At 40.8% G+C, this 27064-nt stretch overlaps 1 protein-coding gene across 1 annotated transcript; it reads left to right on the top strand.

The window, feature by feature from the left end:
* On the top strand, positions 1-27064 carry NTN5 (netrin 5). The gene is made up of 8 exons (XM_058182582.1): positions 1-31; positions 968-1870; positions 3701-3889; positions 8370-8519; positions 22799-22852; positions 24268-24276; positions 24344-24427; positions 25727-27064. The coding sequence occupies exons 1-8, from the start codon at positions 1-3 to the stop codon at positions 26053-26055; spliced, it is 1749 nt and encodes a 582-aa protein (XP_058038565.1). The 3' UTR covers positions 26056-27064.

Raw genomic sequence — 27064 nt, 5'->3', positions numbered from 1 at the left:
ATGTTTACTCAACCCTCCAGCATGCTGGAATGTAGGCAAAATTCAGTATTTGAATTTAGCATAATTCGCCAATGGTTACTCCTTAATCCAAAGTTCCGCTTCATGTATTATTTCTGCTAGATTGGTTAAAGCATCCTTTCCAACATATGCAAAACAAAAAACAACTTATCCCTGTTTATCCCCTTTCAGTGGTCTCTCCTGACTCCTCCGCTCCATTCACCCTCCAAGCCCTTGTGTTGTGCCAATTCCCATCCGTGCCTCAACTGTGAAAAGAAAAGTTTAAAGCTATTTTCTCGTGCTCATTACATCCTTGTCTGCTTGGCTCTTGGGCTTGGGTTCTATATTAGAGAAAGTTGTTGAGATCAGAGACAGGAGGATCAGGGGAGCCATCCATGTGTGTGAATTAGTGTGGTACAAATGATCAGAGAGCCCAAAACAGGTGCTTTAACAACTTTCGAGGTGAGAAAACCATGTGCATTGATCTCCATACTAGTAGTGACCATCACAGAATGCTTTAAATGTTAGAGATGAGAGATGAATGTCATGTTGGCTGGGGATTATGGCAGCTGAACTCCTCTGAAGCCTCATATTTGTATGGCTTGACTATCATCAAACATCTTCAGTATCATAGTCCCATAGCTTTATCATATGAGCTTTTAGTTTGCTTCTCTCTCTCTCCCTCCCTCCTTTTTCTCTCACCCACTTGCTCTTTCTCCTTCTCTCTCCCTCTCTCATTCTCTCTCTCCCTCTCTCTCTCACACTCATTCTCTCATTCTCCCTCTCTCCCTCTATTATTTTTGGAAATAATAGGTAGAAGATGGGAAGAAGGGGCAGGGAAAAACAGAATCTTTTGTCCATCACTCTCTTTTTTTCATATCAGCTATTACCTTCTCATCTTCCAGGTGATGAACTGTTGACTCCTGACGCCTTTCCCCAGAGATGCTTCACTTCCCATGGGGTGTTGCAGTTTTCCTTCCATTCCTTCTGGGCCAAACTCCCGACCCTCATGATCCTTGCTACAATGCCAACCAGCGCCCACAATTCTGCCTGCCTGAGCTGTCAGAACTGGCATCGGGCCGTCTGGTGGAAGCCTCCAGTACGTGCAACGGTCCTCCTGGGCGATTCTGCGCCTTTCGCGATTCAACCAACCCAGCTTCCAAATTCTGCCAAGGTTGTCAAGAACATGCCCACCGGTCACAGCGTCTCACAGACAGTGACGGGGATACAACATGTTGGTGGTCTCAGCCAACAGCCAATGCCACGCTTACTTTGGCTTTGGGCCGGCGAATGGAAATCCTTTACGTGGCTCTGCGATTCTGCTCCCCACGACCAGAATCTTTGGCCATTTACAAGTCCATGGACTATGGACGCAGTTGGATGCCTTTTCAGTTCTTTTCCAGCCGCTGCTGGCGGCGTTACCATCTGCCACCAACCACCACCATTGTGAAAAGCATGGAGCATGAAGCAGTTTGTATCGAGGCCCAAACAGCACTGAAGCCCCTCACAGGAGGGCTGGTGGCCTTCATGCCTCTTGCAGGCCGCCCTTCGGCCCAGAGGTTCGAGTACAGTCCCATCCTCCAAGACTGGGTGACTGCTACTGACCTCCGCATGTCCTTTGACCGCATGCACTCAGCCCGGATTTTAGGGATGCGCAGGAAGGAGGCTTCCTATGGAGTAGCTGAGCTGCAGGTTGGAGGCAGATGTAAATGCAATGGACATGCCTCACGGTGCACAGCTGGGAAAGATGGAGGGGTACCCCAGTGTGATTGTCGGCACCACACAGCTGGCCCTGAATGTGACACCTGCAAAACTTTCTACTGGGATAGGCCCTGGCAACGGGCAACCCCCAAAGATGCTCATGAATGTGTGGGTGAGACTGTGGGGGAGACGGAGCCCCCGGGGCCGAGGACTTTGTGTGTTACAGAGCTGGGATCCGTTCTTTGGAATTCTGCAGAAATAAAGTCCCATTCGCACGTAGTCCTTCCCAGCCTGGAAAGATTTTGCCATGGGCACCTTTCAAAACCTTATTCAGAAAAAAAAATCCCATTCTCCCTGCTGTTGGTTTGTTTAGGATAGGGGCCAGCCATCTTTTCAGTTCCCCCAAAATAGGTGTTTTTTTTTTATAGAATTTCCAACAACTCATGAATTCTCTGCTTTTTAAGAGATCCTTGGAAAAAAGGAGAATGGCCAAACTGAACTGCAGTTCTACCAAAACTGTATGACAATTTGGCCCTCATCTAAAATCTTAACACATCTTTTTCTAGACCCCCAATCAGCAATCTTTTCTGGCATTTTTAGAATCATTGCTGGACTCTCTCCATTTATTTATTTTTTTTAAAGTCCAAAATTTCATGAGGTCAGCAATTTCACCAAAACCTCATACAACCTATCATCTGTATTTGGATGAAGATAAGATCTCATGTGAAAACACTGAAATCTTGTGACATGGAAGGTTATAATCCACCTTTCAATTTATTTGAGGATTCCCTTGATGCCTCCTAAGGGCACCAAGGAATTCTTGGTACTCACAAGCAGTGAACTGCTAATCATTTAAAGCATTTGGTTGTTTTTTTTGTGGGGACAAAAATTCCTAACACTAGAGGGTTGTTCACAGGAAAAAGTTTTTTAAAAAGGCCAGAGGGTGGCTATGATAGGATCAAACCTCAGCCTTATTTATTTCTTTATTCTTTATATACCGTGTTTCCCTGAAAATAAGACCCTGTCTTTTATTTTTTTTGAACCCTGAAATAAGTGCTTGGCCTTATTGCCATGTGCTCAAAAGCCCGATTGGGCTTATTATCAGGGGATGTCTTATTTTGGGGGAAACAGGGTATTTATTAAATTTATATAGCAACTCATCTAACGCATGTATGTATTATGTATTTATTAAGTTTGCTTGCTCCCCATGTCGCCAATACAAGTAGTCCTTGACCTACAACCACAATTGGGGCCAGAATTTTTGTTGCTAAGCAAGGTGGTTGTTAATTGAGTCAGGCTCAGTTTTACAAACTTTTTTGCCACCGCTATTAAGCTAATCACTGTAATCATGTGGTTGATTCAGCTTCTCCCATTGATTTTGCCTTTGGGAAGGTTGCATGTAGTCATCAGGTGACTCTAGGATGCTGCAACTGTTGTAAATTTATGCTGTTTGCCAAATGCATGAATTTTGATCACATGACTGGTGGAATGCTGTGACAGTTGCAGGTGCAGGGATCATCATCATAAATCACTTTTTTTCAGTGTCACTGTAACTTCAAATAGCCAACTAAGCGAATGGTTATAAGACAAGGACTACCTGTTTTACAGATCGCTTAAAACAATTGCATTCATTAAACATGAATAAAAATGAGATCGTGAGAGAGTTACAATCAGCCATCAGCATATGTTATTTTTCTTCCCAGGGGATCTCTGGGAAAAAAACACATTATAAGGGGTTTTTAGAAGGTCACAAAGGTTGGGGTAGGGTGAGGTTAACCTATGTAGCTGCACAATGCATGTAAAATAAGAACTGGGGTTTGATCACCCTGTTGCAGCCAGCATCTGGATTTCTTGACCCAGTTCATCCCTCTGGATCCCCTCTTGTGTGGGGGAGGGCTTGCAGGGCTGGGCATACTAGACATAGAGGTGGGGGTAGAAAGAGGTTTTGGGCATGGTTGGAGGAAGCTGCCTGAACTGATGAACCCGCTTCCTGTTTCCTCAGCCTGCAACTGCCACCGCCATTCCAAACGCTGCCGCTTTAGCATGGAGCTTTTCGAACTTTCAGGGCGCCGGAGCGGGGGAATCTGCTTGAACTGTCGCCATCACACGGCCGGGCGCCACTGCCAGTATTGCTCACCAGGCTTTAAGCGTGACTTCAGCCATCCCATCACCAGCCACAGAGCCTGCAAAGGTGGGTCAGGTCCTGTAACCCAGACCATCCTTGCCAGAAGGGGCCACAAAAACTTCAAGATGGTGGCTTTGCCTATCTGATTGAAGCCTGCTCCATTTTTATGTCCAAGGAATAGGCGTCACCTATAAAAAGGAGCAGAGCTTCAATCACACGGTTACCACTGTCATCTTGGCTTTTTTGACCCTATCCTGCAAATGCACCTTTATCATTCAAGACATTTCAGTTCTTTTATCAATAAGCAAGGTTTTTTTTTAATCCTACCTTTATTACTTTATAATTAGCTGAAGGCGGAGAACATATCTAAAATTCTTTCCTCCTCCTATTTTATTTCTTTGTTTGTATTTCGTATTTCTTAACTGCCCGTTGTCAAGCTCAGGAAGTCCAGGCGGTTCAAATGAATATAAAAGTTTATTACAAAGATGCTCTCTACAAGAATCTGAACTACTAATGGTCAAAGCAAAGCAAATAGATGGCAGATAAGAGTCAATGGAATTCAAGGTGGGCTGGACTTCAGATCTCTTGTGGGTGCCAAGGGACTCAAGACTGATGACACACTTGACCCCTCCTTTGGGCTCAACCTGGTCATTTCCTACACCCATCTCCCTCAGAGCAACAGTCCTGTGAGGTGGGTTCAGCTGAGAGAAAGTGACTGGTCCAAAGATCCTGGAGCACAGGGGAACTGCCGGAGGACTGGAAAAGAGCTGATGTAGTTCCCATCTTCAAAAAAGGTGGGGGGGGAAACAGATCCAGGAAACTACAGACCTATCAGCCTGACCTCAATACCAGGGAAGATTCTGGAAAAGATAATCAAGCAATGAATCACCAAACACCTAGAAGCAAACAAAGTAATAAACAAAAGCCAACATGGGTTTGTCAAAAACTGATCATGCCAGGTTAATCTTAATGCATTCTTTGACAAAGTGACAAAATTAGTGGACTAGAGCAGCGTTGGCAAACCTATGGCACAGTGCCGGAAGCAGCACGCAAAACCGTCCTGAGACAAATGCGCGCCCTCACCGGCTCCTCATTGCGTTCCTGTGGTTAAATGCGTGCCAGTCAGCTGCCCATTGTGCATGTGCGGTGCCGGCGGACTGTGCATGTGTGAGGTGGCATGCGTTCTTGAGATTCACCATCATGCATTCGCGATGGATCACCGCACTTCCAGGGTTGCCAGCAGGCAGCTGGCTGGCGCACGTTTGACCACAGGAATGCGATGGGACGGTTTTGCATGCCACTTTTGGCACACGGGCGGCATGCAAGAACGCAGAAGATTCACCAATGCTGGACTAAAGGAATGTTGTCAATATAATTTACTTGGACTTCAGTAAAGCATTTGATAAAGTAGACCATACTAGATAAAGTGGAAAAATGTGGATTAGACAGCACCACCACCAGATGGATTCATAACTGGCTGACCAACCGCACTCAATGTGTAGTCCTCAATGGAACGATATCCACATGGAGGGAAGTATGCAGTGGAGTACCCCAAGGCTCTGTTTTAGGCCCAATACTCTTCAACATCTTCATCAATGACTTGGACGAGGGGATAGATGGGGAACTCATCAAATTTGCAGATGACACCAAGCTGGCAGGAATAGCCAGCATTCCAGAAGATAGGCTCAAGATCCAGAAGGATCTTGACAGACTCGAACATTGGGCGCTATCTAACAAAATGAAATTCAATAGTGAAAAAAGTAAGGTTCTACATTTAGGCAAAAAAAAAATGCACAGGTACCATATATGTGGTACCTTGCTCAATAGTAGTAACTGTGAGAGGGATCTTGGAGTCCTAGCGGACAACCATTTAGATATGAGCTAGCAGTGTGCAGCAGCTGCCAAAAAAGCCAACACAGTTCTGGGCTGCATAAACAGAGGGATAGAATCAAGATCACGTGAAGTGTTAATACCACTCTATAATGCCTTGCTAAGGCACACTTGGAATACTGCATTCAGTTTTGGTCGCCACAATGTAAAAAAGATGTTGAGACTCTAGATTGAGCGCAGAGAAGAGCAACAAAGATGATTAGGGGCCTGGAGGCTAAAACATATGAAGAACGGTTGCAGGAACTGGGTATGTCTAGTTTAATAAAAAGAAGGACTAGGGGAGACATGATAGCAGTGTTCCAATATCTCAGGGGTTGCCACAAAGAAGAAGAAGTCAAACTATTCTCCAAAGCACCTGAGAGTAGAACAAAAAGCAGTGGGTGGAAACTGATTAAAGAATTGTTGGAAGGAATATCCATCCGGGTTCAGTTCCAAGTGGGGACAAAGACACTGGAAACATGGAGACTGCTTGGAAAGATGGTTTAATGGTGGTCAGGATCACATGGTTTGAGATCCTGAACAGAAAAGGGCTGAGATCCTGTGTGCTCCCTGGTTTTATGCTTTTTCTGAGCCTTTTTAAATATTTTCTAAAATATTTCATTCTTCTAGGAGGGGGTGGTGGTGCTAAATTCCTACAGAATGAAGCAGCTTAGAACTAAGGAGAAATTTCCTGATAGTCAGAACAATCAATGAGTGGAAAAACTTGCCTCCAGAAGTTGTAAATGCCCCAACACTGGAAATTTTTTAAGAAAATGTTGGATAACCATCTGTCTGAGATGGTGTAGGGTTTCCTGCCTGGGCAGGGGGTTGGACTAGAAGGCCTCCAAGGTCCCTTCCAACTCTGTGGTTGTTGTTGTTGTTGTTGTTATTAAGTCATCCAGCTGGCTTTCATGCCTAAAATGGGATTAGAACTCACCATCTGCCTAAAATAGAACTAAAACTCACTGTCTCCTTGTTTCTAGCCTGATGCCTGAATCACTAGAACAAACTGATTCCCTAATTGTTTACAAAATGGAGTTTTTTGTCTCCAACATGCTTAAGAAATAGGGTTCAGTGCATAATCCTGGAAAAAAGAGGGGCACCATTGCAAAAACCAAAAATGGATGAATCAGCCTCCTGTTATCCTCTCTGGGTTGTGAAATCTGGGATACTTGACCACTCAATAAGGAAGTTTTTAAGACTCCCTGAAATTCTCACTAGAAGAAGCGGGTCCAAAAACAGTCTCAAGGCCTCATCATTTTTTGCAGAATAATGACACCTTTTAAAATGGGGTGGGGCTTAGATCACATGATTATGGCCACCATTGTAACTTTTTAGACACACAAACCCCGGAATGTATACAGAGAATCAAAATCATTTTAATAAGGCTTGCAATGATTACAATGCAGAAAACAAAAACACCCCACCCTGTATAAAATTCACATTTTCTATCAAGGCCTGCTGGCTGAGTTGCCTTCTAAATACTTTAAGCTTATTCCCTTGCCTTGAAATTTGCCTTTAAGGCCAATGTAATGATCAGGACTTCCTTCACTATGAACCCTGGGAAATGTAGTGGGGTGAGGAAGATGAGAATTTTCATGGTAGTTCCTTTTTGGATTCCCTTGAGTAAAAAAGTTAGGATATGGTCTGTTAGAAGAAATTTCCCTGGCTATTTCCCAGCTGGGACATACCACAGATGCTGAGAAGAAATGAATGCAGAAGTCAGCTGCCAGAAAGTGGAATTCTTTTAATGCCGGAAGGCAAGAAGCAAAAAGTGACACAGCTCCATGATTCCTGGTTTGCAAGCAGCTTGGAAGTGGGAATCTGAGATTTTTATGCTTAATTCCCTTTTGAAGCTAATGCAGCTTGATGGGTTTTGATGTGTTTCTGATTGCCCTGGGTTTTGTTTTCCTGGGTTAATCTTGGTCCCAGGTCTTTTGTTTTTCCTGTCCTTGGAGTTAATCCTTTCAGGGGCCAGAAAAAGGGAGTTCCTGCTTTCTTTGGAGAGTTTATTTTTATCCTGATTCCCCTTATCTTAATAGCTCTTCTTAAGTGTTTCAGTTGTCAGCTCTGTTAGCAGGGCTTCTCTGAGTTTTCCTTTCAGCTGGTGCTTCTCCTTTTTCTTAAAGGAGGAAGAACTGGCTTGAGTCTTTTGGTACTGTTTTCTGAGGCTTCTGGTCAGCATTGAAATCTAAAAATTTTCCCTACCGGTTTTGTGGGTGTGGCTTAATTGGTGAGCGTGGCTTGGTGGTCAGGTGCCCCAGGAAGTTCAAAGCCAGAGAGGGTATAAAACCCAGGGATTCTCAGCATCTCTTTCCTTTTTTCACCCAATCTCTCCAAGTCATGTGATCCTGTTCATCAATAAACCTTTCCAAGCAACTTCCACGAATCCAGTGTCTTTTTCCCCACTTGGAACTGAACCTTAAGGGGCGTGCATAAGAGCACAAAAGTGCCTACCGTTCCTGTCCTATTGTTCCCTTCATTATATCAAATTAATATAGTTGATGCATATTTTTTTACTTGTATATATATATATATATATATATTCTTCAAGATATGTTGTTTTATTTATGACAATGTTTGTGTATACTGTGTGACAAAAAGAAATAATAAAAAAAAAACCTAGAAGGATATTTCCTCCAACACTTTCATAACTCCTCCCCTTTTTTCTTTCCAGCATGCCAATGTCATCCTATTGGGGCTACTGGAGCCATTTGCAACCAGACCACCGGGCAATGCCAGTGCAAGAACGGAGTCACAGGCCTGACCTGTAATCGATGTGCCCAGGGTTTCCAGCAAAGCCGCAGCCCTCACATACCCTGCATTCGTAAGCTTTCTTCTTTTTATTTTTTATTTTATTTTATTTTATTTTATTTTATTTATTTATTTATTTATTTATTTATTTTGTCACACAGTATATATAACTATAAGCATGAAATAACTATTTTATATATATATATATATATATATATATATATATATATATATATATATTTGTTTTCTGAGGTTTTTGGTGTTTGTATGTAGGTCTTGGTTATTCGGGTTTTCTCCCGTAAAATTGGAAGTGTCTTGGCGACGTTTCGACGAAGTCTCATACGTCATCTTCAGGATCTTAGGATGGTGGATATTTTTCTGTTTGTGCACAAACACAACATCAAGACAGCATTCTGCACAAACAGAAAAATATCCACCATCCTAAGAAACCCCAAAGACAAAATTGAGTTAGAAAATCAAGGAGTATATGAAACCCATGCACCGCCTGCCCCACCACATACATTGGACAAACCAACAGAAGAATAAGTGCACGATTGAAGAACACAAGAACTCATTCCAACTTCTTCCTGGTCCAACACTTTAAAGTCACAGGACATGATATTGACTTTAAAAGACCAGAACTATCGCCAAAACTGAACACTTTAACAACAGAATAATCAGAGAAGCCATTGAGATAGAAAACGCCACACAGCATGAACAAACGAGATGACACCTCCGCCTACCAGCCATTTGAAACCCGCCTTATTGACAAACGAGTCCCTAACACGAGGAATGACACCAGACCCACACTCACAAGGTCCGCACAGGATGTCACCACCGCACATCCACCCAGAAAGCAGACCCAAACCCACACTGATCATGAAGCACCACCAAGGACCAGAAGCCAGACCGCAGCTGCAACATTAGCCATTTCAAACCCTCCAATCCATTCATGCAGCAGACTGACACCCACTATGAAGATGTAGCACGACCACAAAGCCAAACAACAGCTATGCAGCTCACCAGCTCAAATCCCCTGCAGCACAGACTAGACTGAGCACAACCAAGCCCCCACCAACACAGGACACACCCCAGCCAATCAGAGCACAGAAAACCCCATCCAATCAGAGCACAGCCAAGCTCCCACCCAATCAGTTCAAACCCCACTAGCAGTTAAAAGGAAGAAACAGCTGCGATCACACATTGCTCCCAGAAGCACGGTTGAAGCCTGAAGATGACGAATGAGACTTCACAAACGCCGCCAAGACACTTCCAATTTTACACGGAGAAAACCCGAACAACCAAAGACATATATATATATATGCATAAGAGCACAAAAGTGCCTACCGTTCCTGTCCTATTGTTCCCTTCATTATATCAAATTAATATAGTTGATGCATATTTTTTTACTTGTATATATATATATATATATATTCTTCAAGATATGTTGTTTTATTTATGACAATGTTTGTGTATACTGTTGTGACAAAAAGAAATAATAAAAAAAAACCTAGAAGGATATTTCCTCCAACACTTTCATAACTCCTCCCCTTTTTTCTTTCCAGCATGCCAATGTCATCCTATTGGGGCTACTGGAGCCATTTGCAACCAGACCACCGGGCAATGCCAGTGCAAGAACGGAGTCACAGGCCTGACCTGTAATCGATGTGCCCAGGGTTTCCAGCAAAGCCGCAGCCCTCACATACCCTGCATTCGTAAGCTTTCTTCTTTTTATTTTTTATTTTATTTTATTTTATTTTATTTTATTTATTTATTTATTTATTTATTTATTTTGTCACACAGTATATATAACTATAAGCATGAAATAACTATTTTATATATATATATATATATATATATATATATATATATATATATATATATTTGTTTTCTGAGGTTTTCGCGGGTGTTTGTATGTAGGTCTTTGGTTATTCGGGTTTTTTCCCGCGTAAAATTGGAAGTGTCTTGGCGACGTTTCGACGAAGTCTCATTCGTCATCTTCAGGATCTTAGGATGGTGGATATTTTTCTGTTTGTGCACAAACACAACATCAAGACAGCATTCTGCACAAACAGAAAAATATCCACCATCCTAAGAAACCCCAAAGACAAAATTGAGTTAGAAAATCAAGGAGTATATGAAATCCCATGCACCGCCTGCCCCACCACATACATTGGACAAACCAACAGAAGAATAAGTGCACGCATTGAAGAACACAAGAACTCATTCAAAAAAGAGGAACCAACTTCTTCCCTGGTCCAACACTTTAAAGTCACAGGACATGATATTGACTTTAAAAAGACCAGAACTATCGCCAAAACTGAACACTTTAACAACAGAATAATCAGAGAAGCCATTGAGAGAGAAAACGCCCACACAGCATGAACAAACGAGATGACACCTCCCGCCTACCAGCCATTTGAAACCCGCCTTATTGACAAACGAGTCCCTAACACGAGGAATGACACCAGACCCACACTCACGAGGTCCACACTGGATGTCACCACCGCACATCCACCCAGAAAGCAGACCCAAACCCACACTGATCAGGAAGCACAACCAAGGACCAGAAGCCAGACCGCAGCTGCAACATTAGCCATTTCAAACCCTCCAATCCATACATGCAGCAGACTGACACCCACTATGAAGATGTAGCACGACCACAAAGCCAAACAACAGCTATGCAGCTCACCAGCTCAAATCCCCTGCAGCACAGACTAGACTGAGCACAACCAAGCCCCCACCAACACAGGACACACCCCAGCCAATCAGAGCACAGAAAACCCCATCCAATCAGAGCACAGCCAAGCTCCCACCCAATCAGTTCAAACCCCCACTAGCAGTTAAAAGGAAGAAACAGCTGCGATCACACATTGCTCCCAGAAGCACGAAGCTGAAGCCTGAAGATGACGAATGAGACTTCGTCGAAACGTCGCCAAGACACTTCCAATTTTACACGGGAGAAAACCCGAACAACCAAAGACATATATATATATATGCATAAACATGTAATATTATTACATATATATTAATATTAATATTAATATTAATATTAATATTAAACATATTAATATCTATATTAATTGGATATAATGAAAGGAAACAATAGGACAGGAACGGTAGGCACGCTTGTGTTCTTATGCACGCCCCTTACAGACCTCTTAGGAATGGGGTGAGGTCAATAGTAGACAGTTTTTGGTTAAAGCTTTGGGGATTTTGGGAAGAGACCACAGAGTCAGGGAGTGTATTCCAAGTATTAACAACTCTGTTACTGAAGTCATATTTCCTACAATCAAGATTGGAGCGGTTAACATTAAGCTTAAATCTATTGTGTGCTCGTGTATTGTTGCAATTGAAGCTGAAGTAGTCTTCAACATGAAGGACATTGCAATAGATGATTCTATGAGTTAAACTCAGGTCATGTCAAAGGCGGCGGAGTTCTAAATTTTTTAACCCAGGATTTCAAGTCTGATGGCATAAGGTATTTTATTGTATTCAGAGGAGTGGAGAACTCTTCTTGTAAAATTTCTGGACACATTCAGTTGTATTGATGTCTGAAATGTGGTATGGGTTCCAGACAGGCGAGCTGTATTCAAGAATTGGTCTAGCAAATGTTTTATATGCTCTGGTTAGTAGTGTACTGTTTCTGGAGAAGAAGCTATGTAAGATTAGGTTTATAACTGTTAAAGCCTTTTTTGCGATGTAGTTGCAGTAGGCTTTGGCATTTAGATCATTTTTTATTTTTTTTAATTGAAAGAGTTTAAAAAAACAAAAACATTTTTCCCCCTTTTTTCCCCCTCCCTCCCAAAAAAAAACAAAACACCCCCCTCCCTCCCCCACCCCCCGGCTTCCCGGGTCAATCACAAGGTAAAGTTATACATAAACCAAACATAGAATAAAATTTTCCCTTCCAATCCAAACAACCACATCCAAAGCTTTTCGTCTCCCAACCCCCTCCCCATTACATAAAATAACTTTCTAATTATTCAAAGGCAATCTGATATTTCTTAATCTCATATCTATTTTGTAGATAATCAATCCATTTTTCCATTCAATTAAATATCTTTCCTGCGTATTGTCTTTAAAACGCTGAGATTTTAGCCATCTCAGCCAAATTAATAACTTTCAATATCCATTCTTCTATTGTAGGTATCTCTTCTTCTTCCAGTATTGTCCAATCAACAGTCTTGCTGCTGTTATTAAGTTCAAAATCAATTTAGTCTCAATCCCTGTACAATCCATTATAATTCCCAAAAGGAAAAATTGTGGCAGGAACTTTATCTTCTTCTTCAGTACATTTTGAATAATCCACCAAATTCTTATCCAAAAGACCTTAATTTTCTTGCAAGTCCACCAAATATGAAAATATGTAGCATCATCACAATCACACCTCCAACATTTCGCTTGGATATTAGGATACATACATGATAATTTTTTGGGATCTAAATGCCATCTATAAAACATCTTATAAAAATTTTCCTTAAATTCTGTGCTTGTGTAAACTTAACATTTCTAACCCAGATTTTCTCCCATGTTTCCAACATTATTGGTTCCTGAATATTCTGTGCCCATTTTATCATACAATCCTTTACCAAATCCTTTTCCGAATCTATTTCAAGCAACACATTATACAATCTCTTTATATGCTCCTGGGTCTGATTTCTAATTTGCTTTATTAAATTTTCCTCCTTTGCATTATACCAATTTTTGATCTTCTTTCCATCTAGCACTTATTTGCCCATATTGAAACCAAGTATAATTCCTCCTTCTTCATTTAATACCTGTAATGATTTTAATTGCAATCTACCTCCTTCAGCATACAAAAGTTCTTTATATGTAATCATTTCCTGTTTCTGTTCTATATTTATATTCTCTATTGCATGTCTAGGGCTCGCCCATATAGGAATCTTGTAATCTAATTTATAGGAATATTTATTCCAGACCATAAAGAGCACTTCTCAACACATGATTCTTAAAAGCCCTATCCACTTTTTTCCATAAAATAAGTACGCATGCCATCCATATAACAAGTCATAACCTTCTATATTCAAAATTCTTTCCTCTGTTAAGTTAAACCAGTCACTTATTACTGAAAGGGTTACTGCTTCATAATATAGTTTAAAGTTAGGCATTCTTAAACCACCTCTTTCCCGTGGGTCCTGTATTATTTTCATTTTAACCTCGCCTTTTACCCTGCCATATAAATTTATTAATCCCAATCTGCCAATCTTCCAAATTTTTATCCTTTTAATTATAGGTATCATCTGGAACAGAAACAAAATCTAGGTAACACATTCATTTTAATAGCCGCAATCCTTCCCAATAGGGATAACTGCAATTTCTTCCAGCCACTCATATCATTCTGAACTTTTTGCCATAGCAAGTCATAATTATTCTTATAAAGTTTCTTGTTCGATGAGCTAATATAGACCCCTAAATATTTAACCTTTTTTACTACCTCAAATCCTGTCATTTCCTCTAGTTTTTGTTTCTGTTGTATAGACATATTTTTAATTATCACTTTTGTTTTATTCTGATTTATTTTAAATCCTGATACCTCTCCATATCTATCAATTACTTCCAACAAAATCTACTTGAATTTATAGGATTTGTTAACGTAACCACTACATCATCTGCAAAAGCTCTAACTTTGTACTCATATTGTCTAATCTTAATTCCTCTATTTTCATTAATTTCGTATTTTATCTAATAATGGTTCCAGAGGCAAAACAAACAATAATGGTGATAAGGGACATCCCTGTCTTGTTCCTTTCGCAATCTTAGTAACTTCTGTCAAACTACCATTTACTATAATCTGTGCTGTTTGCTCTCCATAAATCGCTTTAATTATTCTAATAAAACAGTCTCCAAATTGCATTTTCTCTATTAATTTAAATAAAAATCCCAATGCAATCGATCAAAGGCTTTCTGCATCCAAAAAATAAGTGCCGCTGAAGTATTCTTCTTTCCAAATATTCCAATATATTAATAATCTGTCTAACATTATTCCTCATCTGCCTCCCTTTTATAAAACCAGATTGATCAGTATGAATTCTTTGTTGTAAAACTAACATTAATCTATTTGCTATTATTTTACAAAATCTTATAATCATTATTTAAAAGTGAAATCGGCCTATAGTTACCAGGTTTAGAGCAGTCTTGCTCCTCTTTGGTATCAGTGAAATAAAAGATGTTTTCCATGACGGGGTATTCCCACCCTAATTGTATCTGATTAAATAATTCTTTAAGTGGGCCTAATATTTCATCCTGTGTTTTTATAATAAGTTGCTGTAAGACCATCTGTACCAGGGTTTTCCCATTTTTAATTGTTTAATTGCTCCACTATTTCTCCAGTAGCTATCGGCCGGTTCAGCTCCTCCTCTGTTCTAATGTTAGAATATTCACCTTATAATCTTTCAAATAATCATAAATGTCCCTATTCAATATTTTGTCTTTTGCATATAGTGCAGTATAAAATTCTGAGAATGCCTTTTAATTTTATCCTGTTGGTATATCTCTTACCTTTATATTCTATTTTTGTATGACACGTGCTTTCTGTTTCTTCCTTAAATTATATGCCAACCATCTCCCAGGTTTATTTGCATTACAAAAGGTATTATGTTTAGCATATTGTATATTCGTTGCCACCTGGTCTGCCATTAACATATTAAATTGACTCTGTAATATTTTTATAGCCTCTTTAAGATTATGATCTTGTGGGTTTTGAATTAATAACTGTTGCTTCCTTGAATTTCTTCTTCCAAATATCTACGCTGCCTTTGTTTATTATTCCTTTGCCTGTTGTCCAAATAAAATCAATATCCTCTAATAAACGCTTTGCTCGCCTCCCACACAGTTCCTATAGGTGTCCCTTTGTATATATTAAAATCAAAAAATTCTTTTAACTGTTTCTTACAATAAGTTACATTATCCTCATATCTAAACAGATTTTCATTCAACCTCCATGTTCTACCACCTTTTTTCCCTTGTAATAATTCCATCCATACTGGGCTATGGTCAGTTAAACACCTCGGAAATATCTTCGCTTTCTTCACCCTAGAAAGCAAGTCATTAGAAATTAAAATAAAATCAATGCGTGAAAAGATTGATGCCTATCAGAAAAAAAAGTAAAATCTCTCTCATCTGGATTCCGTAACCTCCATATATCTCTAAACTCAAAGTCTTCCATCATTTCAAAAAAGGATTTTGGTAATTTTGCATGTATAGGTATCTTCTTGGAGGAGGTTCTCTTATCCCTTCTTGTATCAATTACTCCATTCCAGTCTCCTAATAAAATAAACGAACTATAATCCCAGAGGGTCAACCTCTCATGTAACATTTTGTAAAACTTTTCTTGTTGCTGATTAGGTGCATAAATACCTATCAACAAAGTCTTTTGCATCTATCACCAGTTCAATAGCAATAAATCTTCCTTGAATATCTGCCTCAATTAGCTTAGCTGGTATATCCTTCCTGATATATACAACAATTCCATGCTTCTTTTCCAAAGTTGATGCAACAAAATGGTTACCCAATTTTGAATTAATTAAATATTTTTGGTCTGATAATTTTATATGTGTCTCTTGCAAACAAATCACATCATTTTTAAATTGTTTCAAGTAGTGAAATATTTTCCTTCTTTTCTGAGCTGAATTCAAGCCATTAACATTCCATGACAAGATTCTATTTGCCATTACTGGCCTCCTGAAGCTTTGAAGCAGACAACGAAGCTCCTCCTCCGTATCTTCCGTCTAGCTCCTCCCACAGCTTCCATAATGGGATCCTGACTTTACTTTGAGACTGTTGCTCTTCTTACGCTTAAGGGCCCTCTTGTCACCCTTTGCTCTTGTGGTTCCTCTAATACTGGCAGCAATAAGGCTCTTGGGTCACCACGCCTTCTTGAGTCTCTTGAAGTTTTTCTATCACTTCTATTTCGACTTTCAAAACTGTAGAAAGAAAACTTTGCCTTTAAAACAGTGTCAATTCTATATCTCCTTCCTTGATAGAATAGTGTCAGTCCAACTGGCACCTCCCATCTGAATTGAATCTGATGTTTTTAAGTTCTTGTGTAAAAAGCAAATTCCTTCCTGTCTCTTAACATCTTTGAAGGAATCTCTTTCAACACCTTCAACTCCTGTTCTCCAATTTTAAAGTTGTCTGATATGAAACTTGCAGAATTTGATTTCTCATAGTCCTTTTCACAAAATAAACCACAATGTCCCGAGGAAGCTTTCTCTGTCTTGCAATCCAAGAATTAACTCTATATATTTTATCAATTTGGTAAGCTACCTCTTGGGGTCCGCTTCAATAAATTCAGCCAATGCTTCTGATATAATTTTTCTTAAGTCTTCTCCACGCTCTTCTGCATACCACGAATTCTAAGAGCTCCTTCCATAAGTTTATATTGTAATATCACAACCTGATCTTCATTTTGATCCACTTTTTCTGAACACCTTTCATTTTGTCTTCTAAATGCTTATTTGACTGAGAGATCTGTTGCATTTCCACTTCCAATCCTTCAATTTTTTACTCAGTCCTTGAACTGCCATAAGAATATCTTCTTATTTTTGCATTAAAATTCTCCATCATCTCTTTTGCCTATCTTCAGAAAGTTTTAATTGTTCTTTCAATATTTCCTCAAGACTTGGTTCAGATCCCTTCTTCCAGAAGGCTTTAAAGGTTTAGCTGCCATTCTGTCTTCAAAAGAATCAGGAATTCAAACTTAATAACTCTCCTTCCTCCTTTCAGTATAAAAACTCCGTTTGTAACAATCCACAAGTAACGCTGCTTCATCGTACTAAAAAATTTTTACTTTCACTTTTAGACGCCATTTTAAAAGTCAATTAATCAAAGACAAAGAAAGGTTTCAAGTTTCAAAAAGGGAGTCGGTACTTGCCGTGCTGATTCTGCATCAAAGATCGAACGCTTGTGAAATTCCCGTCTGCTTGGAATATCAATCAATTTAATAAGTCCTCTAGAGCAGAAGCGACATTCCTCTCCTTTTCCCTGATAAAAACAGGAGCGTGCTGAAGTTGGAAGGAGTGGAATTCGGTGGGGTCATAAATCCAGGAAAATTTGCTCTTGAGAGCAAACCCCCTGTCAGACCTGCCACTCTTCCACAATTCTGATAACCTCTTTCACCCAGAGATTATGCTAAGCTCAGTGAACAGTGATTTATTTTCTGTTTCACTGACTTTTACAATCTTCTAACATGGAGTGCTCTGTTAGAGCACCCAGCAGGAGGGTGACGTCACTGGAGCCTCGGCATTTAGATCATTTGATATGAAAACTCCAAGGTCTTTAACAGGGTGGGGGGTCATCTGTAAGGTAATGTCCATCAAGCTTGTACTTAGTGTTTAGATTCCTTTTTCCAATGTGTAAGACTGAGCATTTGCTGGTTGAGATTTGGAGTTGCCAAGTTTTAGACCATTCTGACACAAAGTCAAGGTCTTTTTGAAGGGTAGCTGTATTGTTGGTGGTGTTAAATAGTTTGACATCATCAGCAAAGAGAACACAATTACTTATAATATGGTCACAGAGATCATTAATGTATAGTATGAAGAGCGTTGGTTCAAGAACGCTGCCTTGAGAAACGCCACTTTTGACAGGAACAGAATTTGATAGAGCACTGCCAATTTTGACCACTTGCTGTCTGTTTGACAGGAAAGCTGTTATTCAATTGTGGAGGGGACCTGAGATGCCGTAGGATTTTAGTTTTAGGAAAAATTTATCATGTACCACTGAGTCAAAAGCTTTACAGAAGTCTATGTAAATTGCATCTATTGCTTTGCCTTGATCAAGATTTGTAGTCCATATGTTTTTGCAGTGAAGAAGTTGTAAGAAGTTCTTCCTTAAACCTCCTTCCATGTCAGCCTTGTGGGGCAGCCCAGTCTGCTTCCGGACAGCAATTCATTTCTTGGGGGCCATTTGAGAATGGGACATCTTGGTGCAGCCTCCCCCAACCTGGCACCTTCCTAATGACACACCCCTATACCTGGGTAAGCATAGGATTAGCAGTCCCAAAACATCTATAGGGCACCAAAAGGAGTGGTGGGATCCTTCCGGTTTAACAACCAGTTTGGTGATTGCACATGCCCACACTGTGTGCGCGTACACAGTTCAGTGAAAAATCATCTTCCGCATTAGTGCTAGGGAATTAAAATTGCTGAGGCGCAGCAATCCTTCGGGAGAAGGGCGGTATATAAATCAAAACAATAAATAAATAAATAAATAAATAAATAAATAAATAAATAAATAAATAAATAAATAAAATCCGCTCTGCTATGCTAATCAGCTGCGAAGATGAAGGTAAATAAAGGACAGGGGCAGGTGGGAGGGCCCAGCTCAGTAGTGGGATTCAGCCAGTTTGCACCACTTCGGGAGAACCAATTGTTAACTTTCTGAGCAGTTTGGTGAACTGGTTGTTGGAAGAAATTAAGGCAGAGAACCGGTTGTTAAATTATTTGAATCCTACCACTGCCCAGCTGATCGTCAGAGCTAACCAGTTCGCTCCCAGCTTATCATCGGAGCTACTGGTTCACCCGAACCGGTCCACACCGGTAGAATCCCACCCCTGGCACCAAGTTGGGGAAACTCTCCTCTGTCCCTTGGGGCAATAGGGAAGAAGAAGCAAGAGGCCAGGATCTACAGATTCTAGTTTCCCATTTCTTAAATTTGCTACCCAGAGTCTTCAGGTAATGCCATAAAATCATTGTTTGGCATTTCAGAGTGGTTAGCAGGGCCATGCAGCACACATAAAAAAGAACTAGAATCCCAATCATACAGCAAAAACCCCAATTCCCATGGAGGCCCCTGGTGGTTAGACTACCAGTCTGGAAAGAAACATCATTGGGAACTTCTCTCTAGCATAAAATCTGACTGGGCTACTAACCATCTTAAAACCTCAGGGTTGTTGCCAGGATCAAATATGGGGAAAATAATATCTATACAAACACTAAGGGTCTGGGAGGAATGGCAGAGAGTTATATATATATTTAAAATATAAAATTAGAAAGCTGCAAATCAAACATAGGCCGTCTCTGAAGATAGAGGTTGGATGGTAGATAATAACCATTCATCATGCCATATGTCTTCACTTTATCTCATGCTGTCCTTGTATATATATTTGGTCTTCAGTGCAAAATTACAATTTTCTTAAGAAAAAAATTCAGTAGAGGAGCTTCCATTATTTCAATTCTATTCACTTCAACAAAGTAATACCCATACAGGTAGTCCTTGACTTAACTACCATTCGTTTAGCGACCATTCAAAGTTACAATAGTGCCAAAAAAAGTGACTTACAACAGGTCTTCCCTCTTAAAATTGTCACATCATTCCCATAACCGTGTGATCAGAATTTAGCCGCGTGGCAACCGGCATGTATTTATGACGATTGCAGTGTTCAAGAGTCATGTGCAACCTCCCCAGCTGGCTTCCAACATGCAAAGTTGATGGAGGAAGCTGGACTCACTTAATGACCACATGATTCACTTAACAACTATGGCAAAAAATAAGTTGTAAAGTCAGGCATGACATTTAACAATCACCTTGCTTAGCCACAGAAATTCTCATCCCAAATGTGGTTGTAAGTCAAGGAGTACACACACACACACACACACACACACACACACACACACACACACACACACACATATATATATGTGTAGGTCTTTGGTTGTTCGGGTTTTCTCCCGTGTAAAATTAGAAGTGTCTTGGCAACATTTCAATGAAATCCTATTCGTCATCATCAGGCTAGGTGTTTACAGCTTCGTGTTTCTAGGAGAAAAAAAAGGAGGGAAAAAAAAAGGAAAAAAAAAAAGAAGAAACAGCTGCGATCATACTTTGCTCCCAGAAGCACGAAGCTGAAGCCTGAAGATGACGAATGAGACTTCGTCGAAACGTCGCCAAGACACTTCCAATTTACGCGAGAAAATCCATAACTAAAGAATATAACATACTCAAAACCTCAGAAAACAAATATATATATATATATATATATATATATATATGTTTTCTGAGGTTTTCACGGTGTTTATATAGTTAAAAGGAAGAAATAGCTGCGATCACACATTGCTCCCAGAAGCACAGCTGAAGCCTGAAGATGACGATCGACTTGACTTAGAAGACACTTCCAATCTTACGGAGAAAACCCAACAACCAAAGACCTATATATATATATATATATATTTGTTTTCTGAGGTTTTCACGGTGTTTGTATATAGGTCTTTGGTTGTTCGGGTTTTCTCCTGTAAAATTGGAAGTGTCTTGGCGACGCTTCGATAAGTCTCATTCGTCATCTTCAGGCTTCAGCTTCAGGCTTCTGGGAGCAATGTGTGATCGCAGCTGTTTCTTCCTTTAACTGCTAGTGGGATTTGAACTGATTGGGTGGGAGCTTGGCTGTGCTCTGATTGGATGGGGGTTTGTGCCTGATTGGCTGGGGTGTGTCCTGTGTTGGTGGGGCTTGTTTGTGCTCAGTTTAGTCTGTGTTGCAGGGGATTTGAGCTGGTGAGCTGCATAGCTGTTGTTTGGCTTTGTGGTCGTGCTACATCTTCATAGTGGTGTCAGTCTGCTGCATGTATGGATTGGAGGGTTTGAAATGGCTAATGTTGCAGCTGCGGTCTGGCTTCTGGTCTTTGGTCGTGCTTCATGATCAGTGTGGGTTTGGGTCTGCTTTCTGGGTGGATGCGGTGGTGACATCCTGTGGACCTCGTGAGTGTGGGTCTGGTGTCATTCCTCGTGTTAGGGACTCGTTTGTCAATAAGGGCGGGTTTCAAATGGCTGGTAGGCGGAGGTGTCATCTCGTTTGTTCATGCTGTGTGGCGTTTTCTATCTCAATGGCTTCTCTGATTATTCTGTTGTTAAAGTGTTCAGTTTTGGCGATAGTTCTGGTCTTTTAAAGTCAATATCGTGTCCTGTGACTTTAAAGTGTTGGACCAGGGAAGAAGTTGGTTCCTCTTTTGAATGAGTTCTTGTGTTCTTCAATGCGCACTTATTCTTCTGTTGGTTTGTCCAATGTATGTGGTGGGGCAGGCGGTGCATGGGATTTCATATACTCCTTGATTTTCTAACTCAATTTTGTCTTTGGGGTTTCTTAGGATGGTGGATATTTTTCTGTTTGTGCAGAATGCTGTCTTGATGTTGTGTTTGTGGAGGGTCTTGCTGGTTCTGTCTGTGGTCCCTTTTATATATGGGAGGAGGGCTGTGCCGCTTTTCTTGTTCTCTGTCTTGGATTTTGGTGGGGGTTCTTTTGGATTAGCTTGGTAATCTTATTTGTTTGAATCCATTGGATGTTAGTACGTTAGTGAGAGTGTCTAGTTCGGTTTTAGGTGTTGTTCATCAGCTAAGCTTTTTGTTCTGGAGATGAGTGTCTTGGCTAGGGAGTTGATCTGTGCTGGGTGGTGGTGTGAGAGTGCGTGCAGATAGCGGTTTGTGTGTGTTTTCTTCTGGTAGATGGTGTGTCCTAGGGAGCCATTGGGTTTCTGTAGACTAAGACATCCAGGAAGGAAGTTGGTTATTAACTTCTGTTTCCATGGTGAACTGTATTTTGGGGTGTAGGCTATTCAGGTGTGTGAGGAAGTTGTCAAGTTTTTCTTTCCGTGGCCAGATTATGAAGGTGTCGCTACATATCTGACTATTACATATCTGACGCTTCGTCAAACGCCGCCAAGACACTTCCAATTTTACACGGAGAAAACCCAACAACCAAAGACATATATATATATATATATATATATATATATATATATATATATATATATATATATATATATATATATATATATATATATATATATATATATATATATATATATATATATATATATATATACATATATACTGTTTGATCTAGTGGTTAAGGCACAAATGAGAAAGTGAGAGACCTTGAGTTCAAGTCTTGCCTTAACCATGGAAGCCTTTTGGGTGACTTTGAGCCAATCACTCTCTCACAGCACAACCTCACAGGGTTGTTATTGTAGGGAAAATAGGAGGAGGAAGGTTGGATATGTTCACTAATTTGAATTATTTATTAACAATAACAAAGGTGGTTTGTAAATAAATAAATAAATTTTGCTCCACATGCACATGCATAAAACCCATAAAATCTCTTAATTTTTTTCCATGTAGCATACAATCATGATTAACAGCAAGTTCTTACCACTCCTCCTTCCAGCATATCCTTCCATAGAATAAAATAGTGTTTACCGATTTCTAAATCAGGAAATGAGTTCATGTTTTCCAGTAGAGCCTTGGTCTTTCTAACAAGGCATGCTAAATGAGGCAGTCAGGCAGCCCAGCGCTGAGCTTCTGGCGATATCACACCAAATCTATTATTGTACATCTTACTTTCCCTAGGAATCCAGGAGGAGGTGACAACTACAGTTATCCCACCCCAGGAATGGAAAGCAGGTGAGAAGAGAGGGTGTATATATTATTTTATTTTTTTCTAAGGAAATCGGTTAAAAATTTCCTTTAAGAGGGATTGGAAAACCACATCCCCATAAGAGCCCTTTCCATCTCTAAAAATGAAAATCATACTAAATGCAAAGAATAAGGAAGATGATCAGTGGTGGGTTTTTGCTGGTTCGCCCCAGTTCAGGCGAACTGGTAGGGTGGTGGCAGGAGGCTCCGCCCACCCACCCGGATGTCATCATGGACGCTTTGCGCATGCGCAGAAGATTCTGCACATGCACAGAAGCACCATGCATGAGCAAAGCGAGCGCACATGCGGACTCCCAGTTCCGAACCAGTAGCGAAGGTAAGTGAAACCTACTACTGAAGAAGATGTTCACAGAGCTATGTTGGCAAGGTTTTGTTGGCAAACAAAACAATCTAAAGCAGAGGTTTTCAACGTTTTCTTTACCATGGAACCCCTTTAAATACCTTTTGTGGTCATGGACCAGAGATGGGTTTCAGCAGGTTCTGACCAGTTCTGAAGAACTGGTAGCAGAAATTTTGAGTAGTTCGGAAAACCGGTAGTAAAAATTCTGACTGGCCCTGCCCTCATCTATTCTCTGCCTCCCAAGTTCCAGCTGATTGAGAGGAAATGGGGATTTTGCAGTAACCTTCCCCTGCCACGCCCATCAAGCCATGTCATGCCCACCAAGCCACACCCACAGAACCGATAGTAAAAATATTTGAAACCCACCACTGCCATGGACATCCAAGACTTAACTCAAGATTTAAATCATAACTTCAAGCTTTTGCAGACCCCCTGTGATGACATCACGGCCCTCCAGGGGTCTGCAGACTACAGGTTGAGAACCACTGGGCTAAAGCATTCTTTAAGTCCAGAATGTCCATATAACATTTGGAAGCAGCCCAGACAAACACCTCCCTAATTCACAGGAGTATAGGAAGAGGGAAGAGGTACAGCACAAACTTGGAAGTTTCTTATAGCAGCGGTTTCTAAATTTTCCAACTTTGTGCCCACTGCTCACACAAATGGAGCTGCATGCACACACTCACCCACCGCTTCCACAGCCTGGTTTTGAACAGGCCCAGCCTAGTAGTGGGCTGTGGCCAGGGGTTTGGGGCCCCCTGCTTTATAGTCCATTCTATTTTAGCCATCCATTAAAATTGCTTTCCAGCTCTGGTCTACCTAGTGAGGCTGACAGTCAGCTTGAGAATTCATAGGAGGAATTGTACAAGGGAAATGGTGTCTTGCTCTAAGATAATCCAGTTGGCAGCTAAATCAGGTAGACCAGTGCTTTCAACATTTTTTGGACAACTCCCATAAGCCCCAGATAGCATCTGAGATACCAGGAGACCAACAGGTTGCCTAATCTTGCTCTAATGAAAATAATATGTGAGACAAATAATAGGTCTTAACTGTGGTCAGATATTGCCCAAAAGAATGATTTATCCCTCCCATGTGTTTGTTTGTTATTTGTTCACCAGGTACTGAATGTCAAAGCCATTGCACACCACCACAAAAACAAAGTGTCCACATGAACTTGAAGAACTATTGCAAGAAGGATTACGGTAACGTTTGTCATTTATTTGAGATTCCACCTTTTCTTGCAGGAACTCAAGACAGGTACGGGTAGTCCTCGACTTGCAACCATTCATTTAGTGGCCATTTGAAGTTACAATGGCACGGGAAAAGGTGACTTATGACCAGTTTTTACACTTACAACCGTTGTAGCATCCCTATGGTCAGGTGATCAAAATTTGGGTAGTGGCAACTGGCCACTGACAGTTGCACTGTCCCGGGGTCCCAATGGTGGACATTAAGCGAGGACTACCTGTACACCAAACTGATGCACCATATCTCATTTCCCTGCCCATTATTTCACTGCTTGCAAAACTGTGATCAAAAAAGCAATTGGAACGGTCAGCCAGGAAGTGGTAATGCTTTACAGGTAGTCCTTGACTTATGAGCACAATTGAGCCCAATATTTCTGTTGCTAAGTGAGACATTTGTCAAAGGGGTTTTGCCCCATTTCACAACCCTTCTCACCACATCATTTGAGCGAATCACTGCATTTGTTAAATTGCACTATCAGCAATCGTATGAAATCAGCATTTGCATTTGTGTGAACAAGAAGTATATTGAATTATACATGAATTTGTAAAGAATTGTTTCTCTTGTTTGGAGCTAACACGCCAGCAGAATCAAGTTAAGCATTTTCTGAATTTTTGACTTGCCAAGTCCAAAGGTTGTAAAGCGAATATGGTTTCCCCATTGATTCTGCCTGTGAGAAGGTTACAAAATAGGATCACGTGATCCTGGGACCTTTCAACTGTCTTAAATATGAGTCCGTTGCCAAGCATCTGAATTTCGATCACGTGACAATGCTGCAATGGTCGTAAGTGTGAAAAACGGTCATAATTCACTTTTTTCCAGTGCCGTTGTAATTTTGAACTGTCACTACATGAACTGTTGTAAGTCAAGGATTTCCTGTATAACATACCCCTCCCACAAAATCAATCCGGGAAATATAGCTAGAAAAAGGAAATATATGACATTGATCATCTTAGTGAAGAAGGTGATGCTGTGGCCCTCTGATACGTCCTCTGTTAAAGCACCCATTTTCTGGGAAAGATCGTTCTTCCCAGAGATGATGCGTCTAGTGATGACACCATGGGGTTGCAAATTGGAGTCTTAGATGGTACTGGTGGGGTGGGGAAGGCAGGGGGGGGAAAGAAAAGAGAACTTGTGAAAAGAGTGATGTCATAACTCCAGAAATAGGGCAGGATCACGTAACAGTTCATTTCCTGATAGGTTTTCTCTCTCTCTCTCTCTCTCTCTTTTGGTGACCTTCACAATCCTGATGGCAGTTCTCCAGGCCCAGCTTTTAGCCATACAGAAGTCTGGAACATGGTGGCAATTTACAGCCTCAATCCTGACTGTCTACCGCCAGCGTCACGTGCCTATTCGTCGGGGAGAGCAGCCCCTCTGGGTACCGGAACAAGATTTAGCCTGCCGGTGCCTCCACCTCCAAGTGGGCAAATCTTACCTTATCATCGGCAATGACGATGAGTCGCCTGACCCTGCCCGGCTAATCCTTGACAAAAACAGCCTTGCTCTGCCCTGGAGGGACGCCTGGGCGCATAAACTGCGGAGTTTCCAGCAACAAAGCAAGCGTGGAAAATGCTGGGGCGTCTAAGCCAGAGAGGTGATGGGAAAGTGGGTGAAGAAACAGGTAGGAAAAGGCCTGAATGGGTAAAAAAAACAACTCACCTCACACTCAAGTTGAGTTTCAGAGTCCCACACAGACTCTCCCTTGGGTATAAAAAGCTGAGCCTAAACTGGAACTGGTTTTGATTTTAAAGGTTTAGTTCTGCATATCAGTGACCTTTCATTCATCCTTCTGACAGACCTATGGGTTGAGATATTATGCCCTCTTTGCAAGACAGAGAAACTCAGCTAAACTAGAAACATGATTTTGGATGAATTAATGGAAAATATTTGGGCATGGGAAGCTGCTGATTAAGTTATAGAACCCTCCACCAGCTTCAGAGCCAGCAGGAGACTAGCTGGGCAAAACATATGCTACCCTTCACTAGCAAATTCTATCCTGCAAATAGTGCTGTCAATATTTATCACATAACACAGATGGAGATTGGAGAGTCCCCTTCTCTCCCTTCATAGGAGACAGGATAAAGAATAAGACTCAGACAGAGGTGAAGCTGAGTTTTGACAGAGGGCTAAAGAATCCATCTTGGTCGTCTGTCAAAACCCAGTTTTTGGGAGAAAGTTTTTTTCACAGCTACATTCGAAAGGAACCTCACCATCAGTTGATATCCGCTAATAGTCAGGTTTCTTTTGGTCACGAGTTTGGCATTTTTCAAGGGTGATGACTAAATTAGTCAAGAACCAGTTCTGACAATAACTCTTCCTGAGAGACCTTTGAAACCAAAACTATTGAAGTAGTTAAGAACTGTAATGTATAAAGTTGTTAAAAAAGCTGTATTGTGTCAAAATATATTTTAAACACAGCAAATTACTACAATGCCAATAAAACAGAACTTCTCAGACATTGTGGTGTCAAGAACCACTAAAATTTCAAATACGTCTGACCTTTCCCATCACCTTCATATCAGACATTCAGGAAACTGCTCTAAATAATACAATTTAACTAAAGCTAAATTGAAACCCTTGAGAAATGGAGTGGT

This window comes from Ahaetulla prasina, chromosome 4 (assembly GCF_028640845.1).
Source record: "Ahaetulla prasina isolate Xishuangbanna chromosome 4, ASM2864084v1, whole genome shotgun sequence".
NCBI classification, from domain to species: domain Eukaryota; kingdom Metazoa; phylum Chordata; class Lepidosauria; order Squamata; family Colubridae; genus Ahaetulla; species Ahaetulla prasina.
Note: the sequence above shows the minus strand (reverse complement) of the source record. Positions and strands in the feature narration are given on the sequence as shown.

Excerpts from the sequence above, each read along its gene's own strand:
- NTN5 (XM_058182582.1), top strand. The coding sequence starts at position 1 with ATGTTTACTCAACCCTCCAGCATGCTGGAAT. Across the intron at positions 8,520-22,798 it reads CCCTCACATACCCTGCATTC|GAATCCAGGAGGAGGTGACA; the intron begins GTAAGCTTTCTT and ends TACTTTCCCTAG. Across the intron at positions 24,428-25,726 it reads CTATTGCAAGAAGGATTACG|TTCTCCAGGCCCAGCTTTTA; the intron begins GTAACGTTTGTC and ends TCCTGATGGCAG.